Source organism: Microtus ochrogaster, chromosome 18 (genome assembly GCF_000317375.1).
Source record: "Microtus ochrogaster isolate Prairie Vole_2 chromosome 18, MicOch1.0, whole genome shotgun sequence".
Taxonomy (NCBI): Eukaryota; Metazoa; Chordata; class Mammalia; order Rodentia; family Cricetidae; genus Microtus; species Microtus ochrogaster.
The window spans coordinates 13,636,300-13,646,203 of record NC_022020.1 but is presented as its reverse complement, the minus strand read 5'-3'; the positions used below and the strand labels follow the sequence as shown (position 1 = coordinate 13,646,203).

Genomic DNA, 9,904 nt, shown 5'->3' with positions numbered 1-9,904 from the left:
GGCGCAGCCCTGGCTCCTGGACCATCCACTGGGGAAGCTTCTGGGGCGCGCGCCAGGAGATTGTCTTGCGCTCCGCCTGCCCTGCCCTGGACACATCCCTGGGGCGAGGCATCTAGGGACCACCTCAAGTCAATATTGGGATTTTTAATAAACCAAGGAATGGGATTTTAATTATTCAGAAACCCAGCTCCTCTGGGCCAGCTGCTGTTGGGATGGTGCTGATCACACAGTATTAAACGGACCCTCCGTTAAGGGCACCAGAAAAGCGTCCGAGACATCCTTTGCAATTAGGAAAGAACCAGACTTGGTAGCACAGGGCATTGATTGCTGGTGCCCATCCGGACCCTCCTCCTCTCTCCCTGGTCCTACCCCCCCCCCCCCACCGGAGGCAGCCTCCCGCGGCTCGGCCAGGACCTCGCGTCCTTGCATCGTGGCCTGGGCTGCATATTTCATGAGCCCGGGGTGAACAGGTGCGAAGTGCGCTGGGAGCATCCGGCCCACGGCAGCGCAGGGGGAACATGGAGAGCGAGCGAGACATGTACCGCCAGTTCCAGGACTGGTGCCTTAGGACTTACGGGGACTCTGGCAAGACCAAGACGGTGACCCGTAAGAAATACGAACGGATCGTCCAGCTCCTCAACGGCTCCGAGTCAAGCTCTACCGACAATGCCAAATTTAAATTCTGGGTCAAATCGAAGGGTTTCCAGCTGGGCCAGCCGGATGAGGTCCGCGGGGGTGGCGGCGGCGCCAAGCAAGTGCTCTTCGTGCGGGTCAAGACTACGGTGAGCCGCCTTCTCTGTTATTTGTCTGCTGGAGCAGCCCGGAAGGGAGGGCGGAGAGAGGGGAAGGCAGGGAGATGCTGGAGCCACTGTTGGCTCCTTGCCCCCCCCTCCAACCCCCTCCCCAAGTCCTCCACAGACGCAGTGGCCGGGCGTGATTTCCCTTCTAGAAAGTCTTTGTGGTCCTTTATTTTAAAGCAATAGCGAACCCGCAGAGCTGGCGGCCCTGCCTGCCTTGGGGCTGCGCTGCGGGACGGGGCTTGAAGCTTGCCTTCACCGCGTTTGGTGGTGCCTGGTGTTTCCCTGGCCAGGCCATTGTCCCATGCCCTTCGCTAGGCGCCTGGCGCGTGTCCTACTTCCGCCAGGGCACCTAAAGGCCAGGCTGGAAGCCGAGTCACACGCTCTGATAACGAGGCTGATGGATAGGCTACTGTGTCTCTTTATTGGCACAAAGCACGAATGCTGCGGTTGAGGTGTATTTGGGGCTTTCCCCAGGACACTATTGAGTTTTGTTGTGAGAACGCCAGCGGGGAGACACAGGACAGTCCGCGCGCCTTAGTAGCCCCCTGAGATCCTAGCCAGGATTGTTTGGTTGGCAGATAAGATCCTGGACATTCCTCCTCCCCGCCCCCATTCCCTTCTTCACTCCCACCACTGAAGCTTCCAGCTAGGCAATGCACAACAAAGAGATGGGTTTGGGCGCGATTAAATGGTGTGTTTGTTCCTCTTTCTGGGTTGGTTCTAGTCTTTTATCCACAAAGCTGTAGTGAATGAGGAACCGGCTGTGAGACCGGTATATTTCATCCTAAAACGTAGATGCCTGTGGGGCTGGGAGGCTTCAGCAGCATCCGCTTCCTTTGCAAGAAGATGGGAACAGGGGTCTACAAGTAAGATATCAGGTCAGATGTACAACACCTAGCTGCCTCATGATGGGTACTCACCTAGAATGGGGGTGGAGCAGCTATCTGGCACCCTTTGTATTTTTGTCTCGCTTGGGGATTCGTTGAGCTTTGCTCCTTCCTCCCAATCCTCCCCCCCCCCTTTTTAACTGGCGACTATTTCCCAGTGCACAGCTCCCTGAGGATCTTAGAAGGAAGGCTTCTGGAGGAGAAGGCTGTGCTTTCTCTCAGGAGAATGAAAGACACTTTCAAGCTCCGTCTGGAGGACTCACTCAGGTTTGAAAAGAAGCTTTTGCTTCCCCCAAGATTATTTGGGAATGGTTGCTTGGATGATGGAGGTTTCTTTTGGAATTTATCTGGAAAATTTGAAAACACGGGTGGACTGGAAACACAGAAAAGTTTTTTCCCCCTTCTTCTTGAGGTTCAGTTGTTGAAAGATTTGCAGGAGATAGATGTCAACGATGCTTTTGCTTTCTCCTGTAGCGCAGAGCGCTGCTAAAGACATTGGTGAGGCACTGGCTTGCCTTGCTGGATGAAAAGGACCAGTTTGGCATCATTTAGAGTAAGGTTTCTTTACATCTGCATGAGCCAGAGTGTGTTACAGAGACGAATTGCTTTGTTTCACTTGGATGGGGACTAATGCTAAGAGTGGACAGGAAAAATAATTTATTGTTAAGCAGAGTGAATTATAATTCTAGCCGAGTGACTAAAATGTTGTTATATCTTTTTAAAGTACTATTTAACATGGTCATATATCAATATTATAGATTAGATTAGATTATATTATAATCATGGCTAGCCAGAAAGTTTTTTCAGTTTTTCATTCTTTCTGTGTTAAATTTAGATTCTCTGTTTGGGTCCAAGTGAGTTCATGCTTGTATGGATTTGATTATAGCCGTTATATGTGTTAGAATATGTGTCCCTTTGAAGACTAATTAAAATTCTAAATAACACAAGTTGTATAAAGGTTGTGCAGGCACCTAGATAATCGTGGGTGTGAGTTATTCAAACCAGCATTCACATGCTGTGACTCTTATATTTTCATGTCAAAAAATAAAGTGGAGTTGTTAGAGAATTACTGCTAAGACACCTAATGGAGAGTGACAGCTGCAGGGGGATAATAACGTAGCACGTGTTTCTCTTTTCAGTAAAGATTCCATATATTAATGGGAGACAATGCGATCTGCCAGGTGATATTGTTAAATGACTTCCGTGCAGTATTTAAAGCACTCTGTGTTCCATTCAAGCCTATTTTGAAATGTTGAATAGGATTTTAATTCATGAGCTCTTCTACTGTTCTTTATGAAAAATTTTCTGCTGCTCCTGACACAGAATTATAGGCTCCACCTTCTCTGAGAGGCAGCCAATCACAGTTTCAACCAGTTAAAAAAATAAATAAAATATCCCTTTTATCCTCTTTCCCAATGTCTGAATGCATTTTCCCCTAAACACATATACACACGCACACACACACATATTCATTTGCCATCATCATGACACGGATACAAAAAGAAATACGTTTTCTTTTCATTCCAAGCGTGTATATTGCACACGTTGGTTGAAATGAAAAACTGCCCGTGAATGGTACTTTTGAGCAGATGGAGAGTCACTCTGAGCTCCTTGAGGTCTGAGGGACATTGGGTAGCTTTCCTTTTAGTGAGATATGCTTTGCTCCTGATGCTGCGTCATTCCACTGCTGCTGGTAATTAGACGTCATTATTGCAGCCAAAAGGAAAAGAGAAAGAGGAGAGGACAGGCCTGAGCTAATTAACTACTTTTATTTAATGAAAGAGAGACAAATAGCAATTGGGAGGGTACATAAGAACAGACTAGACACACTACATAGATTTAATTGCAACAAGGCAGTCTGTCAATCCCATAGTTAGAGGATCTGGGTTTGCCTCTTACTTTCTCGAGAGAATAGACACCGCTTTGCAGGGGCTCTTGCCCTCCGAACCCCAAAGCTGAAAACTGAGCGTGCAAAAACGGATTCAAAATAAAAACTGTCAACAACTGGAAAGGATAAGTATGTCCTTCAATACTTTTCCTGGCCAGGGGACCTTTCCATCACTGATGTTTAGATAACTCAGTGGCTGAAACAACACTAGTTGGTCACCAAGCAACCCCATTCTGCAACTCAGCCATCTTAGGTCTGGACGGGGACCTGGATGTGTACGCTTATGCAGTTTGCTTAACATCCCATCTGCTTATTTTTTGTTTGATTTCATGCTACTGCTCTTAGTACAGTTTTAAAATTAAAAGCTCTGTCCAAAAAAAAAAAAAAAAAAGCCTCAGCAAATATCTGCCGGTGATCGTAGCAAACTCAGTCAGAGACAATATCAAATAAGCAGGAGTATGACTGCTATCTTTACTACTTTGATAGTTCTTTAGACGCTTTTGATTCTGATTGACACATTGTTTTTTGACAACCATTAATTGAAACACAGTCACAGTCTGAATTACCACAATATTTTTTTCCACTTGATAGTATGGATGGTAAGATAAAAATAATAAAAAATAATCTTTCTTTCTGCATTATGACTAATGCACTATCTTGTACTTTAAAAAAACCTCATTACATTGTATAAAACATTAATGAGAAATTTAGTAATTCCATGTTTGCAATCCTTCTTTTAGCTTTAAATCAGTGAATACTCTATAATCAAATCAAAGACTAGTTCCTTGACCTATGTTTGTAGGGTAAGAAACCAAGCTGTAAGCTTTGCTTCCCTATACTCTAATCTATATTTACTTTACTGTGGAGCATAAAATGAAATTTCTTCCACAAAGGAATATGCAGTGTCTTTAGTGACGCAATTTAAAAATGATGATTTATTCCATCCTGCAATCTGTAGCCTCAGAGTTCACATTGTTCTTGCTGTGCATACTACTAATTGATGAGTGCAAAGTGATGACAATGAATATTCATGGACAAGATCATAAACAGTTAACATTTTGTTAGTTCTCTGACTATGGTGTGCATCACAAATCCTTTATTCTAACTGGGGTGAGAGAAATAATAACTTCAAAGAATCTTCACCTACTTTCTCCTCTTCTAACAGCATGCATTCAGAAACATCTCATGTATTAGACCATCATCTGGAATTTGCTACAGATCTCAGAGAGGAGAAACCGTGCTCACAATCCATTATGTTTTGTGCCTATAAGAGACATAAGTCATCAAGGTGGTCATGTTTTTGTTAATCTATTCTTAGATAGAACTGGGTTCCTCTGACATAGCCAACAAAATAACATATCATATCTACAACATCAATTCTGGGAATGAAGTAGGGTCCAGAAATAATGCCAGCAATGCTGCTTATGGAACATCCTCAGTAGTTCCTTGTGGCATTGTCCTGAGAAACAACCATCTATGATCTTTCTTGTTCAGTGTCAGTGTAAGCTCTAAGACAGTGGGGACCTTCAGTGAAGGCCACTTGTGTGAGTGTCAAATGGCAGGACACTTAGATCTAAACACCTCTGCGTATAAGGACTATGTGAAGACAATCCCCAGATGAGGACCCTAAGAAAATAACTCTTAACTTTTACATCCATTCTTTATCATCTTAATAGTAAATACAATGGGAGGGCTGTCGACAGTAGTAATTACCTATTTCTTCCTCTGCCATCTGAATACTTTGCTTCAGGATTTTATTTTGTAGACTCACTGCACAAGATGGAAAAGGTGAGGAAGCGGAACCTGAGATATGCAGCAGAACTCTCAAGACCTTCAGTTTTGTGTTAGGATCACATAGATATTTCCCCCAGTGCTATTGTGTTTGCTAAGACTTCTACTAGTATTGTCTAAATAAGAATGATCAAGATGAATCAATCCACTGTGGTTTAGGTCCATTCTTTTTTCAAAATCTCTGTATGCCAATATAAAAATAATGGAAACTAGTTGCAGGAAGCAGGGTTGTCCCTTCTAGGCAACTATCACCATCAGCCAATTACTTTGTTGTCTCTAAGAATGCATATAGCAAAAGCAGTTTAGATATACTGATTAATAGTTGTATAAAGAGAGACAGACATAATATCACCAAACTGGATTTGCAATGTTATGCTTATTCAAGTTAAATATACAATGTTACCAAAATGTAACAAAATGTATGAAATAAAAAATGCTAATAAACAAAAATTAAGAGAAAAAAAATAAGAAAAACCAAGTGGTTGAATTACTTTGTTCTTTATGTGAAAATTACAATTGACTATGTCATTATAAACTTTCTCCCATTATAAAAGGCAGGAAGATTTTCCTTTCCTCTTAGCTCCTTGTCACTTGGCTCCTGGTTTATACTACATTTATTAGGTTAGATTTATTATGTGTTTCATATAAAATATTTATTATATAGTGTAGTTCTGTATGTGCTGTCAAGGTTTTCATATTTATGTTATAGAATTTGGCTCTCACAATGTTTTTCTTTGCTTATGTCTAAAACTATCTCATGTATTTTTACCTAGTTTTCTTTATCACTAATTTTTCTTAAATCTACCTATCATTTTTTCCCTAATGAATGGCTTTGTGGTGTGTTCTTTAAGGCTTGTGCTAATTGGAAATATTCTTTCTTGGCCTCTACACCTAGATAACAATTTAATAATAGGTTCTTCCTGTTTTCCAACAGAACTTTACAGATATCTCTTGTGTTTTGTTATGAGGAAAATATAATTTTCCCAGTTTCATAAGTTGTATGCTTCTTCGTCACTGTAATTAAATCATTTCTCTAAGATGTGTTTGAACTCTATTTCCCTATATTTTTATAGGTGATCACACTCATGCGTTGTCTGAGTTTTTTGAAGATTGCTGTGTTATATGTTCTACTGTTGTATTTCCACCAAGATATTTCAAAGCATGACAGTTGAAAATAGACCAGATGACATTTTTCTTCATATCCTGCCCCATTCTAGTTTCTATAAACTGGATTCTCTATTTAAATTCTCATTTTCCCCCATGTATAGAAACACAGTTGACTTTTTCATATAAGCTAAAAGTCTGTGTGGCATGGTGGGTTTGCTTTCTTTTGTCAGTTCTTGAGGATCGTGTTCCATTCCTGCCACTGACTCCTAGGTCTTGTAGCTCTCAGATTCTCACCAGCAGTATGCACTATAGGATGCTCCAGTTGTTTGGTGATTTGGTCATTTCTCCAAAGCTGTTTTGAAGATAGAGATTCAAACTCAACCATAACCTGACTAATGTGGTATTTGGTTTGTGCTCATTACGAAAGGAATAAACCTTGTTTACTAGTTGTATGGCCAGACATTCCTATTTATGTCCATATGAAAGGAATCTTTTCTCCTTTCTCTATACTTATATGTTTGTCTATCTGCCCATCTACTCAACTAATTATTAAAATATATGAAATTGAAAGTCTTCTTTGTTTTGTTTTTTATAGACAGGGTTTCTCTGTGGCTTTGGAGCCTGTCCTGAAACTAGCTCTTTTAGATCAGGCTGGCCCCAAATTCATAAAGATCTGCCTGCCTCTGCCTTTCTAGTGCTGGGATTAAAGGCATGTGCCACCACTGCCCAACTGAAATTGAAAGTCTTTATCATTTTAGTTGTATGATAATTACCGTTAACTATATTCACATTTGTGTGTATGTGTGTGTGTTTGAAACATTTCTTATATTCTGTATATTCATTTCCCTTTTATTTCCCCTCTAACTCCTAAATTTGTCTTTTTGTAACTGACTCATTGTGCTTAAGGCAAGGTATTCAGGATTCACCCATGCTGCAATATAGTACAGAATTTTCTTTCTTTTCACACTTGAATAATATTCCATTGAAGGTGTACAACCATGGTTTGTTTAAGCATGATTCTAATGACTATGCTGGCTGCTCCCATTTCTTGGTTACAGTGAATACCACTGATATAAAATTGTAATACCCGAATATTAAAGAAACAAATTTTAAAATAAATATGAAGATATTTGACTGTGGGATCATCTGATAGTAATAATTATGTTATTATTATTACTTTTGGGTTACTAGCAACTATTTTCAGTGTCAGTCATAGCCTTTTTCAGTTCAATCTATAGTCACAAATATGAGCGCTCTTTAAGGCCATCTTAAAGAATGGCCAACTATTGACTTTATTTTCTCTCAAGAGTTCTTCAGTGTTGGGGCTAGAGAGATGATCAGTAAAAGAAGCATATACTGTTCTTGCAGAGGACCTGGATTCAGTTCCTAGCCCCACCATGGGCAGCTCAAAAGCACCTGTAATACCAGACCCAAGGGATCACAAGTCCTCTTCTGGCCTCTAGCCTCTGGAGGAACTGAACTTATATGCATCCCTCCCCCACGTACACATTTGCACATAAATAAAAATAAAATATCTTCAAAAAGTTTCAGAGATCATATATCATTTTTAATGTGATTGATGATAATACTATATTGATACTTTATGCTTATAAAGTTCTTTGGGTAAGTTATTGAAAAATTTATTTAAATGGAATGTCACTTTTAATCTTCACAGTAGCCCCATGGTGCTACCACTTTCTTAATAAATTAAGGTTTAAATTAAGATGGATTTGTCAGAATCACTCAGTTGTATGTTCCACAATCCTTGAATTAAGATATGTATTTAAATATTAAGATAAATATTTAATTAAGACACTACAATGGCTAAAAATCTAGAATATTCCTCCAACACTAGTGATTGTAGATTAATATCCTATACTAATATTTAACACATTGTAAAATTTACTAAAACATGAATATATAGAGATGAGTTTTAAGTCTGTCTGTTTGTCTGTACACTTAAGTTTCAGTATTTTATTCCTTACAAATTACCTCTCACACTGCCTTAGACACACATGTGCCAGTTTTTACATATACCAGTTATTCTTATCCTTAGTTTATAATTACCTTACCATTGAACACTGTAATTCATACTTTGCCCTTCTGCTGTATAAGGGGTGCCTCTGTACTTAAAAATTAGAGTATTAACCACAGTCTTGCAGATTCATGGCATACATAAAACACTAGTGCACACTTGATGGCTACACCGTTGGAGAAATAACTTCAGGGTGTTTTTAAGGGATGCCACACAATCTCAAACACCTAAACAGTAGGCTACAGTAGAGCTGATGTTATAAACATCAGCTGGTGTGAGACTAGGAGGCCTTCTAGTGCTTACATTAGTTTAGATTTTATTCTGCAAGGAATGATGGTTGCCCAAAATGTTACAGTAAGAATGCCAGCACTCACGTAGATTTGGATGTTTTTCATGGTTTATATGAGCATTAATAATATAAATTAAATGAGTAAAACATTAAAGTCACACATTTCAACATACTGTTTGAAATAACATTATAGGTAATAAAATAATTATTAGGTTTCACATCAATACAATTCAATAGCTTCTTGTCGCTGAGTAATTGAGCCTGGTTATACATATATCAGATTGTTATTAATTCTAATAAAATATTTAAAATAGAAATCCATTTGACTTAGAAAAAACAGATTGTGTCAAGTCAGTTTGTGATACATCGAAATTTTGACTTGAAAATTATCTGTTGATGGCAGATGTTAGAAAAATAGCCTTATCTATCTCTTAAACATGGAGTTTGTGGTTTCAGGCAACAATTTAAATAAGTTCATGAGCTTTTTTTTTTTTTCTTATCTTGATTTCTTATTATTCTGTCCATGCAATGGAAAGTCCTATGGGTCGCCAATTTTTGTGAATTCTGACAGGAAAAATTTAAGACAATTCCCAAATATGGCCCACCCTTGTATAATCTCATCCCTTTGAATGTGGGCAAGGCAGAACCTATGCATACTTATATATATTTTATGTTGCTATATTTTTTAGAATGAATGAATGAAAACCTAGCCACTTGAGTAAAGGTTAATACCTGAACTGTCATTTATACCTGATCGAAGGAAGAAATCAGTTTTCTCCATGAAGTGACCTTGGGTATATCAGCCTCTTCAGGACTGGCTTTAAGGTCAGAAGTAGTTGACCAACATATAATGGACTCCACAGTTTTTGTGTGCTTTTATTTGGTTTTGCTTTGATGTTTCATTCTTTGTTTCACTTTGGGCATTGTTTTCTTTTGCTTTCTTGATTGGGGTGTTGATTTGTTTTTTACTTATTCATTTATTTTTCATTTTGAGAAAAATTTCAAGTAGGGTGGGTCAGTAGGGAGAGAGGATCTGAAGAACATGGGGGAAGGGAAGAATATGTATATTTAAAATTAAAAAAATTGTGGCCGGGCGGTGGTGGCGCA

General features: G+C 39.4%; 1 protein-coding gene across 4 annotated transcripts in view; it reads left to right on the top strand.

The window, feature by feature from the left end:
- The first annotated feature begins 502 nt into the window (after positions 1-502).
- The window catches only part of Nol4 (nucleolar protein 4), a 363,650-nt gene continuing 354,248 nt past the window's right edge, over positions 503-9,904 (top strand). For 2 of the 4 annotated variants that reach the window (XM_026783520.1, XM_026783518.1), the window contains exon 1: positions 503-782. In XM_026783520.1, the coding sequence (XP_026639321.1) occupies positions 519-782 (264 nt within the window). In that variant the 5' untranslated portion in view covers positions 503-518. Of the gene's footprint in view, positions 783-1,887; positions 1,955-9,904 lie in introns of those variants that run through there. The other 2 variants (XM_026783519.1, XM_026783521.1) reach the window with 2 other exon arrangements.